This window comes from Melospiza georgiana, chromosome 13 (genome assembly GCF_028018845.1).
Source record: "Melospiza georgiana isolate bMelGeo1 chromosome 13, bMelGeo1.pri, whole genome shotgun sequence".
Taxonomy (NCBI): Eukaryota; Metazoa; Chordata; class Aves; order Passeriformes; family Passerellidae; genus Melospiza; species Melospiza georgiana.
In genome coordinates, this window is record NC_080442.1 from 10,829,610 (window position 1) to 10,850,458 (window position 20,849).

General features: G+C 40.0%; 1 protein-coding gene across 3 annotated transcripts; it reads left to right on the forward strand.

Annotated features, from left to right (window-relative positions):
• The first annotated feature begins 406 nt into the window (after positions 1–406).
• GABPB1 (GA binding protein transcription factor subunit beta 1) lies at positions 407–19,439 on the forward strand. Of its 3 annotated transcripts, none has more exons than XM_058033032.1 (9): positions 407–449; positions 6,141–6,248; positions 7,047–7,214; positions 7,681–7,875; positions 8,969–9,080; positions 9,461–9,574; positions 11,221–11,406; positions 12,705–12,820; positions 17,652–19,439. In XM_058033032.1, exons 2-9 carry the CDS (start codon positions 6,141–6,143, stop codon positions 17,802–17,804), a joined length of 1,152 nt encoding a protein of 383 aa, XP_057889015.1. In that variant the 5' UTR covers positions 407–449; the 3' UTR covers positions 17,805–19,439. The 3 variants fall into 3 exon arrangements, with proteins under 3 accessions (XP_057889015.1, XP_057889014.1, XP_057889016.1); XM_058033031.1 differs by lacking the exon at positions 407–449 and adding an exon at positions 613–687; XM_058033033.1 differs by lacking the exon at positions 407–449 and adding an exon at positions 1,205–5,807.
• The last annotated feature ends 1,410 nt before the right edge of the window (positions 19,440–20,849 follow it).

Below are 20,849 nucleotides of genomic sequence, written 5' to 3' on the forward strand. Positions count from 1 at the left end.
CACAGTGGTGTTGGGTCACACGTTGGACTCATGATCTCTGAGGCCTTCTCCAACAGACTTGATTCCGTGATTATCTCCACAGCTCTGCCTCACACAGGCAAGGCAGGCAAGTCCATGCTCAGAGATTGTACCCTAGCCTGGGAGCACAAGAAGAGCTCCAGCAGCCACCAGGCGGGAAACGCAAGCTCCACCATCCTGTGCCACAGAGTAACCCGGGACAGCGACCCCTGTCCTTATTCCATAAGCTGCCTCTAGGGAGGCCACCCGGGCCCGCCGAGAGCGCGGGGCCGGCCCTGCCCCCGCCGGGCGGGCAGCGGAACGGAACATGGCGGGGCCTCTCCAGCCCGCGCTTCCCCGCCTTTCCCCGCGGCGGCGCGCATGCGCGCTGCGCGGCGGTGAGGCCGTATCCCTCCGCGCGCCCCTTTTCCCTCGATGTCTGTGTTAATAAGGTAATTCCCGCGCCCATGGTAAGTGCCGGGCGCCCCTCCGGGCCCGCCCGGGGCGCCCCGCGCCGCCTCGCGCCCGCCCGCGCGCCCGCGGCGGGGCAGAGCCGCGCGGAGCCGCGCCACTCCCCTCCGCCCGCCGTGTCCCTCCGCCGGGCGCGGCGCGGACTCTCGTGTGGGGCTCTCGGCCTGCGGAGCCCCGGGTCGGTGCGGCGGCGGCGGTGGCGGCCGGGCCGGCAGCACGGTAAGGGCCCGTCCCCGCGCCCCGTCTCTCCCTCACCCCCCCCGGGCCGGCCAAGCTTTTCCAGGTCAGTCTGCGCCTTTGTATAGGGCCCTGTTACCGGATGTGGAAGTTGATCTCTTCGCTGGTAAAAAATAATTCCACTTCCCCCGGAACCCGGCGCCGCGGCTCCCTCCGCAGCGCCCAGCCCAGCCAGGATTTCCTGTCGGGGAGAGCGGGCGGCCGGCCGGCCTTCCGGGGACCCCGCCGCGCGGGGGGCGCGGGCGGCGCGCTGGGCCCCGGCGGCGGCCTGGGCGGCCCGCGGGGCGCGGGCGAGCGCGACGCGCCCGGCGAGGGACCCGGGAGCTGCGGGGCAGAGCGGGGCCGGGCTCGTCCCGCGGGTTTCTCCGGCGGGCAGCGCGGTGCGGGCCGCGTGGGCACGGTCCCGAGCCCCGCGTGGGCCGGGGGGGCCGGCGGGGCCGCGGCCCGGGCTCCTGAGGCGGCGGGGCTGCGTGCGCGAGCTTGGCGCCAAAGGTGCCCTGGGGAGAGGCGGCTCGGGCGGGAAGGGAGCGGCTTCCCCTCCGCAGTGCCCCTCGCCCCGAGTCTGTAACTCGCTTTGGACTCTCAATAAAGCGTACCGTGGGAGCATAACAGTGAGATACGATGTGTTAGTGCGGATTGTCGTTTTTTTGTTCTGATTTCCCCAAATAGTCGAAGTAGTTTCCGTTGGTGGGACGCTGGTGGCACGTCGGTGAAATCCCCTGTAGGAAGTCGTCTGTGGTAGTTCTCAAGGCATTTGTGTATTTTCCTTTGACCTGCGTGCTAAGGTGGCTTTGATTTAACGGCGAATGCTTCATAGTAGCATTAAATGTGCTCAGAGTTGTGAATGCATACTCTGTAGTTCTTCAGCCTATTTTAAGTTACTCGTTACTTCTGAATTATTAGTAAGATTGTGCAGTTAGCTGAGTTTTGTATGCATACAAGTATCTGCAAGGGAACATAACTGTGCCATATAAGTAGGGTTAAGAGTATATGTGGCAGATCAGCATACTCTAAATAGAGACTTTTTCATGACCTACTTTTTTTGCTGAAAACACTTTGTTTTCTAGTTGGATTTTTTTAAGGCTGTGTGCCAGACAGAAACTGTCGAGGAAGATTCCTCATGATAAAATGGATGTTCTTGGTAGGAGGTGGATGATTTTGATTTGATGGTATTTTCAAGCTTAATCAACCTGAGACATTCTCCTAAGGCTGTGGTACAGTTCAAAGGCTGCACCACAAGCCCTTGGATTCTTCATATCAATCACAGCTGCTGCAAATTAACCTTTTTGGTATCTAGTGCCAAATTTATTTGTGAAAACTGTAGGTTGTTGGCAGTGCCAATCCAAATCTTGGTGCCAATGGTTCACCCTTGTTGCATAACACTCTTTAGATGTTACAGATAATGGCCAAATCTCTGCTCTCCTATGTAAAAAAAGATGTAGAAAAGTCTTTTTTTTATTTGAGTTATTTGAGTTCATTGCTGATTGGTGCTTAAGTTAATGTGTGAGCCTAATAGGAGGGCAGACCTGCATTACTGACAGGCCTGGCTGTCTTTGCCACTAAGCTATTCAACAATGTTTGCTTTTCTGAGATCAGGTATTTTTCATCTGATGCATGTCTGACATGAAGGTCATGTTGCTGTTCAAGCAAACTAGAGAGAATTTAATTACAAATACAACAGTCAGAGGAAAGCAGAAAATACTGGAATTAAAGCTGACTGCAGTTAACATATTAGTGTAATTTTCACTATCATGATAGCAGTGTGGATAGTCTATGATATCTAAATCAATATTTGAAGTATTGGTTGTGAAATCATTGTCAAAAGATGTTTGATTCATGTAGGAAACAGACGGGAACTTTTTGAGTTTGTAAGTTGCTATAATCACTGGTAATTGATAATGTACATTAAAGTGATATCAGAGTGTTCATGAGATTCTAACTACTCTATGCTGAACTTCAAAATATTATTGACCTTGGTATGGACAGGCACATAAGGTTAGCTAGAAATGGCCATTCTGAATTTCTAGCAATAGTGTGAGATGTTGAAATCAGTAGGGTAGTAGCATTTTTGAAGGTCAGATCTGGGGAAGCAGGTTAAATTGGTTTTTTCTTCAGTAGTGGGGAGAAAAGGACATTCTCAAAGGGTGTTATTTTTCCAGATATAATGGATGTGAGAGATGATGGGTCTCCAGCCATCTTCTCAGTGCAATTCTGCCATCTGTCACTTGAGCAGAGAAAAGTGTTTAATGAGCCTTTAATGGAACTTGGTGATTTAAAGCCCTTATCAGAGACACTCTGTGTGTTGATTCAGGTACCTGTGATGCTGCAGTCCATGCTCCTCCAGAGGGAGGGTGTCCCTTTCAGGGGTGCACCTGGGGACAGACACTGGGCTGGGAGGTCTCCGTGCTGCCAGATGTTCTGCAGCAGCTGGTGTGGGCCTGTTGGTCTTGCCCAGCTGGTGCTCAGCACTGCAGTGGTAGAAGAGGAGCGGGTCTGGGCTCTGGGGGGCAGGACACCACCCTGAGAGATGCTGAGCCAAACTTGATTTGAATTTGGGCTGCAGTCTCTGCTGCTCTGTTGTCTGTAGACTCTGGTGTGGTAGCCAGGCATCCCAAGCTGCCAGCTTTTAGCTCCACTTGCTTCCCACAGAGCCTTCACACACAGTTCCACCTAAACTCCTGCTGAGTGCTATTCTGCACCCTTCTGGTAACTGTGTCATCTTTATTGAGGGGATAAAAACCTGAATCTAAGATGGATGCAAAGAAGTAGTATAATTTTCCTTTGAACATAAGTAAAACAGCAATAATAATTTGATGTTAGTTTAATTGCCAGCTAATTGTGGCATCTGGCTAATGAGACTGTGCAGAATACATTGCAGTAATGTGGAAGTTCAGGAGCTGATTGAATCAGAGAAGTCTAAACCCAGCAGAAGCTCTTCCCTATTTACTCACTTGTAGACAAAACCCTCTCCACACATTTGTGTAGGAGCTCTTAGAAGCCTGAAAACATAAAACATTATCACATTGCCATAAGAGTAACTCCAACAGTCTCAAGTCTTTATTTCAGAGCCAGTGATGCTTTTATTCTCCAAAAAAGTCCTCATGCAAAGTGTTACACAGCTGTCATGCTAGCAGAGCTTGATGGAAATGACACAGTGAAGAGAACCCTCAAACACTGTTCAGCAGAGTTGATTTTAGCACTGTGGAGTAGCAGCAGACTGCTCTTTGAAATAGCAATCTCATTTCAATTTTAAATGTATTGTTGTATCTTGCTTGTGATAGTGTCACTGCACTATTGTAGAGTTGCTGAGCCATCTTGAGAGAGCAGCTGGAAGGGTTTTGTGGGATGGGAGGCTGGGGCTCTGCAGACCCTTCTCACTCTGTCCAGGACTGTGGGTGAGTGTAGGGGAGGTTGGATGTGTTGTTGTCACTGGGGGGTTTCTTACAGTGCCAGTCCTTGGGATGGGCTGCCAAGTGGAAATCAGCCTTGGGTTGACAACTCTTCAGAAATTTTGTGAGTGCTAGTATTCGTTGCTTAAAAGTAAATAAACGTGCATGAGTTTTGTTGGAAATGCCTCTTTGTTTGCTGCTGTTAGTGCATCAGTGACATGGTAATGGGATTTTTATTATTTTAGTTGAACAGTGGGATTTTGTGAGTTTTTGTCTTTTTTCCACTAGATGGCCCAAGCACGCTTCAATGAGAACTGAAACTTGATTCATTTCTCTTTTAACTGAAGTGAAAACTCTACATTGAGAGGCATATACCAACCTGTGTGATGCTTTGTGTTTGTTTAAAATACAAACACCTTCTATCTACCAAGAGAGTGTTGGTCAATGGAAGGAATATGCAGTAATGAAATGGTTTTTTCCTTGATTAGAACATTTTTTATCAAGTGTAGTATAAAGCTATTTAGTCTTGTGTTGAAAAGAGAACTGGTGTGCTTTCATTGACTGTGCTCCACAGTAATTCAGGGAGTTCAGGGAGCCTCTGGAAAGGTGTTGATCTGAAGTTTGTCCCTAACATCTCCTGGGACTGAGACTGGTATTTTGCAAGTCACCATAATTGATTTTTTTTTTGAGGGGTGTCTTGAGTTTTGCTGCACAGGGTAACAGCTTTGCAGTTCATTTCAGTAGTGTATAAATGTGGGCAGTGGGTTCTGCATGGGCTGCTAAATGTACAGACTCATTCAATTCAGTTTAACAGACATGAAGTGTAACTTGTTATCATGATTGGTTAGTGGAGGAAGGTGGATATACACTGAAGGCAGCTCCTCCATGGGGCTTGTTGGACACTGGAATGAGGCTGAAGTGGTAGGATGTTCATCCATAGAGAGACATTCAGAACTCAACAGGACTGAGCCCTGGGCCAGCTCTGGCTGGGATATTGAACTATGTGATCTTGACAGGTCTCCTTCAGCCTTAATTATTCAGCAATTCCAAAATGGGATTTTATTAGTTCCTTTGCTCCACTGCTGTTTAAACCAAAAATAAATGGAAAATGGATAGTTGTCTTTCTGAGCAAGTTGTAACCTCAGTAACTCCCAGCTTGCCTTTGCTTCTGAGGGCCTTGATGTGGTGGTATTAGACCACCAGAAAAAGGATGTCTGTCTGTGAGCGTGCTTTTCCTCCTTAACTTGCAATCCCTACTGGGGAAAAAAAAGCCATTTAAAGGGAGTGCTCTATTGCTTCATTTCACTGCTGCACTTGCCAAGTGTCAGCTCTTGCCTTATGTTTGGTATTATTACTTCTAGTGTCTCTTTTTAACAGGTATAACAGATTATTTCTTACTCCATTTCTTAGGATCTTTCCTAGATTTTCTCTTTTGCTTTTTTCCTTTATGGGAAAGGGACAGCTGTTGTCCCTTCCTCTGCATCTGACTGTATACAGAAATTATATTTTAGGGTGAACAGAAATAGTGGTGGACAAGATGTCAGAAAGGTGCTGTGTTTCATACCTATCTCAGTGCATTTCCATAGTGGTGCCCCCTAAATACATGTAGGCATTTTGGATAAGTGGATATAATGCCTTTGGGTGCATGACACAGCAGCCAAGATGTAGAACTGTGTGAAAGCTGGGCCAAGCTGCACAAGGTTGCAGTATCAGGTGAGAGCTTTGAAACCGCCTTCTGTATAAGAAATGTTCATCCAGTTCAGTTTAAATTTTGTTTAACTTTACAGCTGCAGTGGTTACATCCTTGTCATACTGAAATCTTCAGACTAATATCAGTTCTGTTTGGCTGGCAAAAGTAATTCTAAAATCAAAGTGCTTATTGCAACCAATAAAGCTTGTTCTCATGGCTAAAATACCAAGTCCAGTTTCTGAACTTTTCAGAGTAGTTCAGAAATAATAATTAAAAAAAAAAAGGCAACTTGTATGTATTTAAAATAATGTTAATGTTATTATTTTGTCTTTATATTCCTTTATGTTCTTCACTAGATGTCACTAGTAGATTTGGGAAAGAAACTTTTAGAAGCTGCACGAGCAGGTCAAGATGATGAAGTTCGCATTTTGATGGCAAATGGAGCACCTTTCACCACAGACTGGGTAATGACAACTTTTACAGTGGAGAAAGTAAATCTTACTTTTCTCACCTGAAGAAAGAAATACTATTCTTACAATTCAGCATTTATATAACAGTTTTTCTTGGAATTCTGCATTCACATCATCTAATGTCTAATTCAAAATTAAACATGTCTGTTTCTTCATATGAACTCCTATTGATCTTAGTAACAGACTGTGAATGAGCTCATTGTGGTCACTTTCAAGATGAACTTTGGAATGGTTAATGAGGAAAAGCAGCAATCATCCTCCTCATTACAGTGTTTATGCACTTAATGTAGTAAGAGGTCTGAATTATGAAAACAGTCCTAACTACCTAATATGTGCAGCTGAGAGTTCCCTGACGTAGGGGTACTGAGTTGTCTTTTGGGTGTGCTGATTTTTGAATAGGTTGTAGAGAGAGGTCAGGTACCCAAAATTCCTAGGGTGTTTACAAGCTCTTAAGACCCTTAATCTGCTTAGTGACCTAACTTCCAAATTAACTCTGTTTTGAGCAGAGGTTGGACTTAATTGACTTCCAAAGGTCCCTGTTGACCAACACTAAAAATGGGGTTAGACCCCTTGAAATGTTGCAAAAAGGCAGTAAAAACAGAGTAAAAAGAAAGCAACAACAAACTTCCATCCACCATTCATAATCTGTAAAATCCTCAACATCTTCTCTTCTTGAGACTACAAGGGAAAATGGTTTTGAAATGGCAGCTTGACACCTGTGTTTGGTATCTTCAGAGTAAGAAGAAATGCTTTGTTTTGCCATCTGTTGGAGCTGTTTTGTGTTCATTACAGCTGGGAACATCTCCACTTCATCTAGCAGCACAGTATGGACATTACTCCACCACAGAGGTGTTGCTGCGGGCAGGTGTGAGTCGGGATGCCAGAACCAAAGTGGACAGAACTCCGTTACATATGGCAGCATCAGAAGGCCATGCCAGCATAGTAGAAGTCTTACTTAAGGTACAAACTGCTGAAACAGGTCTGAAGTGGGGTTATTGCAATGGTTGATGATCAGATATTTGCAATTTGCTTTTAGCCATGAAACCAGCATTCAAATTACATGAATAGTTAAACTGTGTGCATTGAGAACTTTGTTTTCCAATTGAACTGTAATTTGTTTTACATTAAAATCATCATGATTTCAGGTGAATTATTTACTGCTGTTTCAAAATAAGAATACTCCCTAATTTGATATTGTGTTTAATAATAGATTTTAGAAGTAATATTTACTTTAGAGAATCTGTAATGCTTTTGAGATAAATAATGTATTTGGTAGATAGATTGGATTACTTTTAAAAAATATGTAATTGTAAGATAGCAGGGCATTCCTCATGGAGAAAAACAATTTAGGGCTTCATTCTGTGACCAGCATTATTTAATTGAGATATTTGTAATGACATAATTTATGCAATGATCTTGTTTGTAGCATGGTGCTGATGTCAATGCCAAGGACATGCTCAAAATGACTGCACTTCACTGGGCTACTGAACATCACCACCAAGAAGTTGTGGAACTCTTGATAAAGTATGGAGCAGATGTTCATGCTCAGAGTAAATTTTGCAAAACGGCATTAGATATCGCAGTAGACAACGGAAATGAAGACATTGCAGAAATATTACAGGTAACTTTTAATTCCTCATGTTAAGGGAACTTGCAGCAAAGTACTTGATTACCCATGTCATAAACTCAGCTTTTACTGTAGCAGCTGTGACACCATATATTGATAATGCCACACTCCAGTCTAGTTCATTACATGAAATGAGATTAATGTTAGTAAACATAACTTGGTCAAAGACCATTTTCACCACCTACAAAGTCAAGGATAAGTATTCTTTATTTTCTTAAGTATGAGTGATGTAATACACAGAGGTAGGTGGACTCCTTAAAGTTGAGGTGTAAAAACTCCATTCTCTGACAGTATATTCTGACTATCCCCTAGTATTCAGTTAGCTTCATATATGGATATTAATTTCCTAGTTGGAGTTCAGACAGGACAAAAGAGATGTCAGTTTTTCCAGAATTAGAAAAGCTGAGATTGAATTGTTGGAGAATTGATTTTAATAGATAATTCCATGGAAATGTGTGCTCCTTGTTCAACAGTGTTGTTAAAAGCAAAGTAAGTGATAAATCTTACTGAGAAAGAATGCAAAACAAATGAAAAATATCCACTGTATGTATTAGGCCAGTATATAAATCTGTAGCCTCCCTTTGTCTTTAAATGTCTGAACTTCTGGTGTGTTCCTTTAGCCTCCTCCTGATTGCAGAAAGGGTGGAGTAAACAGAAGTTAGTGATAATTCATAGAAAGACACAAAGACTGCCACGTCCATTTCGTGGCAATTGCAGAGCTGTCAGAGTAGCTTTCCATGACATGTATCTGCCCCAGCAGTCTTGGTTCTTCAGACTTCTCTTTTAGATAAGTGAGCTTGCCTATCTGCAAGAGAGCCTTGTCCTCATTGTTTACATAACTGGTAGGGAGAAGTAGTGGTGTGTTGTTAAACTCTTTCACTCGAACAGATTTTCTGTCTTTAGATTTCAACCAAAAAAAAAGTTTCTTATGTACTTGGAGATAGGACACAATGTATGTGTATTGCATGAGTGCAGTGAGGGAGCTCCTCCTTGTTTGTGTGAAGCATGCAAGAAGTGTAGCTCTCACACAAGGCAGCAGCTCCTTTGTAGCTGCAGTGGGGATGATGTTGTTCCCTTTGTGTCCCAGATTGCAATGCAGAACCAGATCAACACGAACCCCGAGAGTCCGGACACGGTGACGATACACGCAGCCACGCCGCAGTTCATCATCGGGCCTGGAGGGGTGGTCAACCTAACAGGTCTGGTATCTTCTGCACATCCATCCACTAGAGCAGCTATTTAGGTGCCTAAAGGATAGCTGTGGGATTTTATACTTTCACTGATTTTCACCATTTAGTGGAAAGGTGTGAGGAAAAACAGTGGTAAGAAGAGTTACCATATTCCTCGTCAGTGGTTTTTGTGTGTTGTAAATATGTACATACCTAAAACAATGATCTTCACAGGCATAAATTATCAGAAATTCTATTTGCTTAACAAACCTCACTTCAGAATAGCACTTTGGTTCAGCAGAATGCTGCTGAAAATGGAGTGTTTGCTAGAAGTTTCAGTGCAATAAAAATAGAAAAAGGGACTTTGCTGGTTTTAAATTTATCAGCTAATTTTTTTTTCATCCTTCTAGATGAAACAGGAGTGTCTGCTGTACAGTTTGGAAATTCATCAACATCAGTATTAGCTACGTTGGCAGCTTTGGCAGAAGCATCAGCTCCACTGTCTAATTCTTCAGAAACACCAGGTTAGAAAGCTAAGTCATTTAAACTAATTTAATAAATTTAATGTACACAACTTCAAGTTTCTGTCAGCTCGTGAAGTAGTGCAGTAAATAATGATTCTATGGCTATAGATAAGGAAGGAGAGCAAGGAAGGAATAATGACCATATTTTTGGGGCTATTTTTTCTTTTTATATAGAATAGCTTCTTTTTAGACAAAATCTTCCCTTTTCTTTCAAGATTTGAAGAAGTTCTAGCCATGTTTCCTTCCAGAACTAAAACCCAACACTGAGTTTGACATTGAAAGATCAGAGCTGTTTGCCACAGCACCTAGTACTGGCCCTTTCAATTGAGACTTTTTTGTGACAGTGGCCTTTCTTACTGCTGAGCCTGTACTTGGAAGCCAAATCAAGTTCAATAACCCACCACTTATTCATGTGGGAGTTGCTGTTTTGGTTTCCTGAATAAACACTCTGTGAATATTTAAGCAGTGTTATAGGACAGTAATCTCTAAACATAAAGATCTTCAGAAGACAATGTCTGCAATCATTATTTCAATTGCAGAGTGATTTTTCTGTGTATGTTACATTGTAATTAACTTAAAAGATGAAAGCTTCAGAGTTTTATCTACCTTCTGTCATCTTGAACATCACAACACAGTCTATAGGGTTTTAATTTCATCTCTGCAGATAGAGAGCATTCTAATGTCTGTTATTTAAATCAAAGGCTTTGCTTTTACCATGACAAATTGAAAATAAAATACAGAGCTAGTGTTCTTGAGTTTCCCTGATTGTGGTACCACTGGTTTTGCTCTTTGTCTCAGCATCTTGTTGGATGGTAGCACAGCACCCCATTTGCAGCATACAGTGCAAGCTGGGCTGTGTGCTGTAGCTCTGAATGCAGGCTTTCCTTGTCCTGCCTTGATTTGTAGATGTGATATAGAACTGTGGGAGTTCACTGCTTTATACTCATTATTGAATCATGAATTTGAAATTGTTGAGCTGGAATTTTTCACTTTTACCTGTAAAATTATATACATTAAAGGCTTATTTTACTTCTTATGCTTTGTCTTTCTTCTTCGAAGGTGTAAAAGTGTCAGCTCTGCAGAACTTTCCCTTTAGTTTTGTTTCATACTTTGTATAAGCAATAAAGTTGTTTGAAGTACTCATGGAGTACAGACAAAACTTAAGATTCTCTAGGGGTCCTTTAGTCTTGAAGACCATTATATTAATAGAGAAATCTAAGCTGGGTCCTGACATACAGTGGCAAGGCATTGGTTTCAAGGTAGTATTACAAGTTAATTTTTTTTCATTCTGCTATTAGTATAACTTAGTCCAGCTTGTGTACAATGCAGAAGTTCATTGTGTTGTTAAAAGCAGCTGCTGTTCTTGCTGACCTGTTAACACTGACCCCAATTTTGAGTGGGGTATATCAATATTATTGTATTGAGCAAGGGTGGTGTTGCATGTAAATGTCAAAATGTGAGTGCTTTATGTTGGCCTGATAAAAGACTCTATTTAAAATATAATACATAGTAAAGTGTATTACTATGGGGGGAGTCAAGTTATGAAAGCCATGGAATTAATGTTTCTTTAGCTGTACCAAAATGCATTTGAAGTCATAAAATTTCATTCATAAATTGACTTAATTCCTTTACTACTCTGTTGCTAGTTGTGGCCACAGAAGAAGTTGTGACTGCAGAATCTGTGGATGGGGCCATTCAGCAGGTGGTCAGTTCTGGAGGGCAGCAGGTTATTACCATAGTTACAGATGGCATTCAGCTGGGCAACCTGCATTCCATTCCAACCAGTGGCATAGGGCAGCCCATCATTGTCACCATGCCAGATGGGCAGCAAGGTGAGTGCACACTTGTGTGATTCCAGCTTGAGGAACTGTTTTAGCTGTAATAACAACAGTAATATTAATGACTTTTCAGGTGCAAATAGCTTGGACCATTTTGTGTACATCTATGAATTCTTATATTAGAGAAGGCTCAGACATAAGCCTCTGCTGTTCAGTGGGTTAACATGTCAGCTGAGCCTCTGCTTTAGGAGACAGAGTAGAAGAGTTACTAAACTGTGGAGGAAACATGGGACATTTAAGATTGCTTTGCCTTCAGTAAGTTTGATTTTTGCAAACTTGTTACAGAAACTAGATGATGGAGTAAAACAAAAACCTTCCTAATTCTTACACTGTTGCATTGCTGGAAGTACTGTGGGGAGGTGAGTCTTGGATTTAGAAATCTGATGCATGAAGCAACCTCTGCAAGTTCCATGGAGTGTCAGTACACTGGCACACTGACCTGACAAATGTCAGCTCTTACATGCCTGAAGTTTAGAGCAGCACTGGCAGAACCAGTGAAGCCAGAGTGACACAACTTCTTTTTTTTTTGGGCCATATGTACTTTGTAGAAGCTGCTAGTGTGATAAGGCCTTTTTTGTGATGTGTATGCTTTGGGTGGTTTCTTTTAAAGATCCCCTGGCATTATTTAGATAAAAATGATCCCTTCTCTGGTTTCTTCATGAGGACTCCCAGTGTGAAGCTTGAAGAGTTGCACACAGGAGGCAAATGATTTGGTTCACAGGCTGCCTGAGCTAGTACACCTTGTTATCACTGTGAGGGAGTGGCTGTAGATGGCAACTGAGGTGACAGTTACATTTATTTGTCAGATGGCTGTGTGAGGAATTGGAGTATGACTTTACTGAGAACCCTGATTTTCTTATTCATGGCTAATAACTACTGGATTTTTAGATTACTTAATGTGTATTAAAACAAAAGCAAGATTTGTATTTCGTATTTATTCAAGAAATATTATATAAATGGTCTGCTACAGAAGTTAGAGTTGACAGGCTGGTGACTCTGCTGCAGTTCTGTGCCGTGTCTGTTTACTCAGAAAAATGGCAGTGTTATTCCAGAGCTAATTACTGTAGGCTTTAATAATGAGGAATTTTAAAGTTTTTAAGTAGCATACAAGCAACTAAAGTTTTTAGTAGATTTTCACTGAGCTTATTGTGCACTTTATTATACAGATGTGTTTTCACAAACAAAAGTATTTGTATTTTTGCTGTTAATAAAATTCCTTAAAAAATACAAGTTTTATGTGGTGCAAATATTGTTGGAAATAAATGTATTTACATGTACAAATACATTTTCAGTGCTAACAGTTCCAGCAACAGACATTGCTGAAGAAACTGTAATAAGTGAAGAACCGCCAGTGAAGAGACAGTGCATTGAGATTGTTGAAAATCGTGTGGAGTCTGCAGAAATAGAAGTAAGGAGTATATTACATGATCTGTGTTGAACAGTGTTCAGGACTGAGATCTGGTTATGGTTTTTGTATTGTTCAGGAGGTTAATTTCTGTGTCACCACAGAATGAAGTGTGTGAAATGTTCAACTTGTTCAGTCTCTCCTGTAACTGAAACTCATCTTTTACAAAGTTGTTGTAAAAAGAAAATAGGAGGGCTGTTGGCTTGATCTCTGGTCATGCATGTAAAATTGACACTTGTTTAGGTATATGAGAACATTTTTTTTGTTTTTCTTGAAGATCACTAGTTGATTTTTCAAACTGGGTGCTGATACGTTATCGAGTGACTTGACTCTTTCCGCTAGGAGTGAATGAGAGCGCTGTGCCCTCATCCTTCTGTTACAGCCACATGCTTCTGATTGTGAGATCATTTTTAGCAATGTTTCCTTTCCATTCATGGTATCTAGATAACTGTTGATGGAAGTGTGAAACAGTAAGATTCTGTGTTTGTTAATTTTTATCTGTGTGGTGTCCCCCACCTTTTTTTTAAATTCTGAAGCAGTTTGTTATTACACAACTTTGCACCATCTGTTTTTTTAAAAACTATACTGCAAAAGACCTAAGAATGTTGAGAGCTCTTTCCTTTTTATATGACAAATGGTTCAGTTTAAAATTGTAGCTTTTTTTATACTAGCCACAAAAGGTCAACCATCTCATTCCTTTTCCGGTTACTTCTAACTGTGCTGACCAGTTTTGGTCAAAAGTTTATGAAAATTGCTGTCTGCTTTGACTAGACTGTAAGTTCTCATTTTGTCAACTCCATGATATTTCATTTATCCAAGGTTGTATTCTCCAACTTCTGTTCATATTATCAAATTGTGCCTAATTGAATACTTTTTGTTGTACAGTATGTGCTATATGTTATCCATGTCTAATAACAATAATTACCACCTCTCATCATTTACTTTCCATGTCCCTAAGTTGTTGCATCAAATACTTTTGGCCTTTGCAGCTTTGTGGTCATTACAGATTATCCTGACAGTTGAAATTTTCTTGCTGCATTTTTTAAAATGTATGACTGTTAAAATAAAAGCATTTCTTTTGTTCACACTTCTAAAAATCTGCCTGAATTATTCATAAAGGAAATTACATTTCCTTAAGCTTTTTAGTAATTCTGTTAAATTAATTTTTAAAAAATCCAGATTGGTTAAGGGATAAATTGATGTGTTCTTAAGTACAGATAATTGGTATAAAAATACCAATAATTCTTTTTAAGGGAATTACCAGTTTTATTTATATGTGTTGAACATATTTCTCAAATATTGAAAGAAGTAGATTTACATGAGTTACTTGGTCTTTTACTTTTAAGTGGAAGCTTTGATGACTTTCTTGTCTCTGCTTGTACAACTGGAAATGCACATGCAGACCTCTGCCTCTGTGTGAAGGCCTTGTGGTGGTTCACAGGGGTATACTGCTACTAAAGAAGTGCACACAAAATTGGTTCACTTAAAATTTCTTCATCACAGACAGTAGTAGATACTTAAATTTGGAGTGGGACCCTTCCCCTCATTAAAGTATTTAAAAAAATATTTTAGAATGTGGAAATACAGAAAATGTTTGTTTTCTTTGCCTCACTCTAATTCATTATTTTATTATGAAGGTTGATTCAAGGCTGAAGGCTTTTTTCAGCTGTTTTAAGTTGATAGTGTGTGAACAGTTTACTGTAGTTGTAAAGCTTTTGTAGTTGAAAATCCTCTCATCCATGTGAGGTGACAAACTTTCCTGTGAAAGTATTGTGGAACAACTAAAGCTGTAGTGGTGTTTTTAAATTTTCTATTCTGGGTCTGTTAAGTTAAAACATTTCAGCTCATTTTGTAGATTGACAGCAGTTTTCCTAAGCAGTTTGATATTTTAAACATGGGATGGCAGCAAAAAAACCCTGTCACACAGATACTCTGTTTTTCATTTTCATGCATAATTCATTAACATATATTGATCTTTATTTTCATTCTTTAATTTGACTGTTTCTACCATGTTCCATGTTTGAAAGGTGACATGCATTAGAACCAGGACAATCATTTGATTAGACTAAAAAATAATCATAATTGTAAACTAATTATATTCATTGATTCATATCCTGTGTCTTTGTGTTGTTTAAAAGAGTGGTTGATTATTTTAGTTATAGGTATTCCTATTGTCAGTGAAAAGTTACATGTATGAAGAAAATTCCCTGGTAAAATGGAAGATTTCTTTGGAGCACTGAGCATCCTCTAATTTGATTTTTGTTGGGGTAGATGATATAAAAGGACTCGAGATCTTTAGAGCACTTCTGGTTGTGTTCTGAAGAATGTCCCAAGAACGCTTTCTGGGTTTGATTAAATTGGTAGATGAGATACAGTCCTCCTCCCTAAATGTCAAAGATGACTTCTAGATGTCAAAGACTTCTAGATGCCAAAGTTAGAGAGCCAGTTTTGACCCTTGAGTCCACAGTAGATATGTGTGGCTCCTCCAGAAGCATTGGGCTCTTTCCACTGCCAAGCCACACAGCCAGCAATAGTTGGCTTCATCTCCTTAACTCATTCTGTTTGTTGGGACTGTGACAGTCTAAAAACTACACCTGTTAGCTGCTGGACTAATCCCTGTGCTTTGAATTGCTAGTCTGTCTGGTAGATACTGGTTTTTTCTTCTGGCCATGCCTTGGAGGTTTGGGTTTTTTCTTCCATTTTTTTCTTACCCTTTCTGTAATGTGCTATACTACTTTTGGGTATGCAGCTCTAGTTCTCTCTTCTGTGGGAAATACTCTTAAAATGTTGTTCAAGAACCTCCCCACCGCCAAATGTTTGCAGTGTGCACACTCCACAGCAGTGATTCCATCCCCAAATGTTTGCACACATTCCATAGCAGGGATAGCCCCTTGCTGTTTGTAATGCACCACAGGACTTCTTGCCAGGGAACTACCAATGGTTCCTATTTCTGTGCAGGCCAGCAGATAGAGCAGCTTTGTTTCTTGACAGTATTAGGTTTTTGATGGTTTTTATAGGACCAATTCATGGGATAGATAATGTCCAGCTCAGTACCTCCCAGCCTTCAAAAAGGAAAGGCTGCTTTCCACATGTGGAAGGATCAACTGTTTTGACTAATTCACTGGGATTGTCTTGTAGATCTGCTCACCAAGGCTCTAATTCATGAGGCAGTTTTACATAAGCTGTTGGTCCCCTCATACTACAGACAGAACTTTTGGCTGGGCTGGTGCTGGAGGATCATTGGTGTGTTTCAGATCCTCTGAGGTGTAGGCTCTGCTGTTCATTTGGCATCTGCCATGTTAGCTGCTACATGAGCAGACCATCCTTAAAGTTGCCTTAAAAGCAGAATCCAAATTTTCAGAGATGGAAGCTGAACTTCCTTTTCAAATAAGTAGGCAAAATCAGATAAGCTCTCATTTTATCATTTTATATACTCCAAATGAAGCAAACCCTAGCCTGCTGCCTTCAGCTCTTAAAACCCGTTTGAAAATCAAGTTGCACTTACTGGAGTTTGTTCTGTGTCTAGCTAATCTCTTTATAACCTGTTAATATCATCTCCTTCACCTGTTGGTTTTGCTGTTAGCAGTGATCTGACCACGTCTGTCATTGTATTTAAGCACATTCAGCTGACATGTGACTGTGACAAGTACTGAGAACAGGAGCAAGCAGAAGCGAGGCAGAGTATTTTTCTATTTTTCTTACCATGAGAATATGTGAGTGAAGAAGAATAGGGATGCTGTTATCTGAGTGTGGGGGGCTGAAACTTCTGACAACTGTTAGAGGTATTAAATGGGAATGTGATATTGAACTGCTGGGAATATGGTGAAAAGAGGACTTGCTTTCACTGGACCTCAGTTTTTTGATAAGTTGTTTCTCTGGGAGATGGCTTGTTTCTCTGGCAACGTTCCTTACTGTTCCTACTTAACTACAGTGGAAAGAATGATTTTTTAAATCCAATACTACCTTACTCATAAAAGTATGATGCACTTCAATGAAATGGTATTTGATTGAATATTTGATCAAAACAAAACTATTTCCTAAGCAAATTGCTTTTTCAATTGGGCTCAGAGAAAATCAGACAAAATGACAGTCAGTACCTACATCACTGGAGATGGAAATGCGTTCTCCTCAGTTCCTAAGGCAGCTTCAGAGGATGTGGCATTTCCCCTGTCATTTTGCTTGGAAGCCATTTTATATCCACCCTCAGCAAACTTGTATGCAGAATTTTTGCAGCGACTTAAAGATTTCTTTACTAGCTGCTTTTAAAAGGATAAAAAGCTTATCTGGCTAATTGCCTGTTAATTGATAGTGTCCTTGGGGATGTGGTTAGACCTCTGGATTGCAGAGTATCAATCCCTGTTTGGAAACAGTTAAGTTTATGCTTTGGTCAGTGGGCAGCTGACACTCTCCAGTACAGATGGCTGATAGGTAACAGCTTGTCATTTTTACTGTTTGATTAGATATACAACAGCAAGGGACAAGCCTGTTAGATTGAATGATTGGGGAAATGTTCGTATATTCTGTTAGTATTTAATCACCACACTTCTGCTTTTTTCATTTAGCTCTTTTTTGGTGAAGATTTGCATGGTGCCTTTGCAGCTCAGTAGACTGGGGTTTGGTGTCTCCACAGCCCTGTGTGGGGAGTTGGCTGCTTGATAATTGGGGTCTAATTTGCACAGCAGCATTCACACAGGTTTGCCCGAGTAAGAACTGAACTGAACAGCTTCTCCATGATACCCTGACACTTGATCTGCATGTAAAGGAAAAGTATTTGCCATTTTAGCTTGTATTTGATACTTCTTTGACAAAATATTGCTGGTTCTGTTTCTAATAGGAAAGAGAAACTCTTCAGAAACAGCTGGATGAGGCAAACAGAGAAGCACAAAAATATCGTCAGCAGCTTCTAAAGAAGGAACAAGAAGCAGAGGCCTATCGGCAGAAGTTAGAGGCAATGAACCGCCTCCAGACTAATAAAGAAGCTGTTTAATAAAAAATGAACACACTGCAAAGCCTGTTACTTTCAAAAACCTGCAGTACAATCTTGAACTGTACACTATATAGGTACAGCCATGGGATTTCATGATAGAGAAGATGCTACAAGTTGATAACTGGACTTAAGCCGTGAGCTCTGATTGATTTCTTGTAACATAAAAACTCTGAATTTAGAAATTGTGAAAAGTATTTAAAATTAAATACTGTAAATAGTTGGTTTTTTTACAGTTTCAAAATGAGTTGATAAATCTTTTTGAAGGGATCCAGAAACATGAAAAGCCAATGTTTTTGTGAAATTTTTGATTTTAGTATGAATCTAACTTCTGAAAAACAGAACAGTTTTAAGGGTGATGTTGATTTAAGCTGACAATTTGAAATTTGATTATGTGACAAAATTAATTGACAGTTATTTCTACATGATAACAGCTCAACTTCTCTGAATAAGACATTTCCAGGTGGAAATCTTTGTACAGCTTTAAGTAGTTGTCTCAGATTCTCTGAAAACCATTTTTGGTTTTTTTTTTATTTTAGGTGGTGAAATTTTTATATTTAATTTCAGATATATCCAAGTAGATTTACATGTATATGAAGCTAATATTTTTTAAACTTTTCAGTTTGTACATATGCTGCATGTTTTTATAATTTCTACACATACATCTTGCATAGGTATTTTTCAGCAAAGATGAGAAAAATTATGAGAAAAATGTTTAGCCTATAGGTCATTTGAAGTAAGCTAGCAGCCAGTTTTATTGTGGATGGTATATTTCTTGGAAGAATGTAATTTGTAATTAAGGAGAACAAAAAAGTATCTTAATTTACATATTAAGAAGCAAAATTTGGTAGTGGAGGCGTCGAAACTTCACTTTGTGTGTCTTATGATTTTTCTGTACAAACATTTTAAAGTTCAGTAATGAATAGAAAGGAATGTCTCCACTGGAACACAAATAGTAGCTATTTTAGACTATCCCTGTTGGTCTCTCTTCCCCAATAGCCTTGAAATTACTTCAGTGATACATTTTTTTTAACGGACTTTTGCATTTTAATTACGCAATTGGACGAGTAATTTTTTTTATGTTGTATTGATGCTCTTCCTAGCCAGCATCATTGTTCCTCACTGTGATACTGTGTTTGTGTGTGTCTGTGCAGTGATCTATTATGCTTAAAATTTATATGGCACGTTACATCTTCAGAGCATTGTAAAATCTTTTAAAGAACCCTTACTGCTCTGCCTGAGGCAGGTAAGTGAGTGTTATTGTCTCAATTTTATAACTGGTTTAAGTGCAACATGAGGGAGTTAAATGACTTACCACCACGTGAACCTGTGGTCACCTGGGAATGGATCTCAGGAGTTCCTGGCTTCTAGTCCTGTGCTTAGACTGAGCTGCCTTAAGATTGTTCAGTGCTGTGTTACATTAAATTTTGAACTACTGTGCAGATCTGTTTTTTGTAAGATAAAACTCTTTGTGCTTTGCTTTGTTGTTCCATGTTCACTGCTTTTATGGAATTGTTTATATAAACTTAAGCAAAACGTCTGGTTTATCTATACTGTACACGGAAGAATTACCCTTAAAACTGTACTCTGGCCTACTTTTTCTATTTTACAATTAAATATCTTTTCCACATATATAAAGTGTAGAATCAGTTCAATTGGTTTTGTGTGTGAATGAGAAGGTCAAAGCTGTTCTGTGTTAGACATCTGGAAAAACATGAAAAAACAGTTTTGGGTATAAAATGGCTTTAAATGGCAGGAGGGAGGAATGGGAAAAGAATTGCATTGTACCATACAAAACTTCGTCAAACCGGTCAAAATCTGACTTGGGTTTATAGATTTGGCAGTTAGGAAAAATTCTAAATACATTTGTATTGTTATATGTTTGGTAAATTCGATTTTGATTGGCAAATTGAAACTAAAAATAATCAAAAGATAGAAATGGGAAATCTATGGTGATGAGTTTTAGAAGAATTGCTTTCAAGGACATCATTATGTTAGTACTAGGACTTGAAGCAAATCTTGTGCAGTGGTTAACTGGAAATTGCTCTATTTTAGGGATTATTTCAGGAACTATCCATTATGTCATTAGCAGATTGAGGAACCAGTTAACCAAGGGAAATGTGCTGCTTAGGCATTGCTGCAGTGAATTATGTTGTGATGAAAATAATGTTTGTGTCCTCACATCCCACAAATTTAACAACAGTGTAATCTCGGTGATTTCTTAATAATGATAAGAGTGGCACTGAGTGGTGATAGTGGCAGCATACAAGTGGAGAGTTTCTCACGGTTGTGACAGCAGATGTTGGCAGCAAACAATGAAATGAACCTTTTCTATTCATTCTGTTTCCTGTGAGCAAATATTCTATTCCTCGTTGTCCATAACAAAACCCTTCTGAGTGCAGTGTAGCTATAACAAAACCTTATTTATCAGCAGCAATATTTACCTTGCCTGCAATCCATTATCAGCTATTTTATTTTAGTTCTGAACAGGACCTGCTGTTTGTTCTCTTCTGCACAGAACAAGAGATGAACCCAATGAAGCCATCACCTGTGAGCTCAAGTGTAGGGTATATGAAATATTTCTTATATAGTTTAGCTCTCAAAACATTGTTAAAAATATTGTTCTTTATTTGCTGTTCCAAATTAAAAATATAAATGTAATTGGCTACCATCTGTTTCTTTGAAACATATTTCAAAGAAATTAATCACTTGTAATGAGCTAAAATCAGGATTTTTGAGAACTTTGGGCTCATTTTGAGTTGGTCCTGTGCTTGATGCCTGTCCCTTCTTAGCTTGTTCCCCTTTATGGGATCATTTACAGTGCAGCCAAGAGATGTTCATAAATTCCTATTAAGCATGTTGACAGCTTGTTACTTTTTTCCTAATGTTTCCAGAGCAATATGAGATAAAACAAATATGCATCTAGGAGTTTTTTGCACTTTTCTCAATGCCTTTTTATCAAATTTGGGGGTTTTTATTTCAGTACATTAATCTGATATGTGTGTGTCAGAGCATCTTTCTCATATCTATAAAACAGTTCCTTCTCAA

What these genes read in the sequence shown, in the direction of transcription:
- GABPB1 (XM_058033032.1), top strand. Translation starts at nt 6,141, where the DNA reads ATGTCACTAGTAGATTTGGGAAAGAAACTTTTAGAAGCTGCACGAGCA. An exon ending in TAGTAGAAGTCTTACTTAAG is followed by an intron (nt 7,215 to 7,680) that starts GTACAAACTGCT and finishes TCTTGTTTGTAG; the next exon opens with CATGGTGCTGATGTCAATGC. An exon ending in ACATTGCAGAAATATTACAG is followed by an intron (nt 7,876 to 8,968) that starts GTAACTTTTAAT and finishes TTTGTGTCCCAG; the next exon opens with ATTGCAATGCAGAACCAGAT.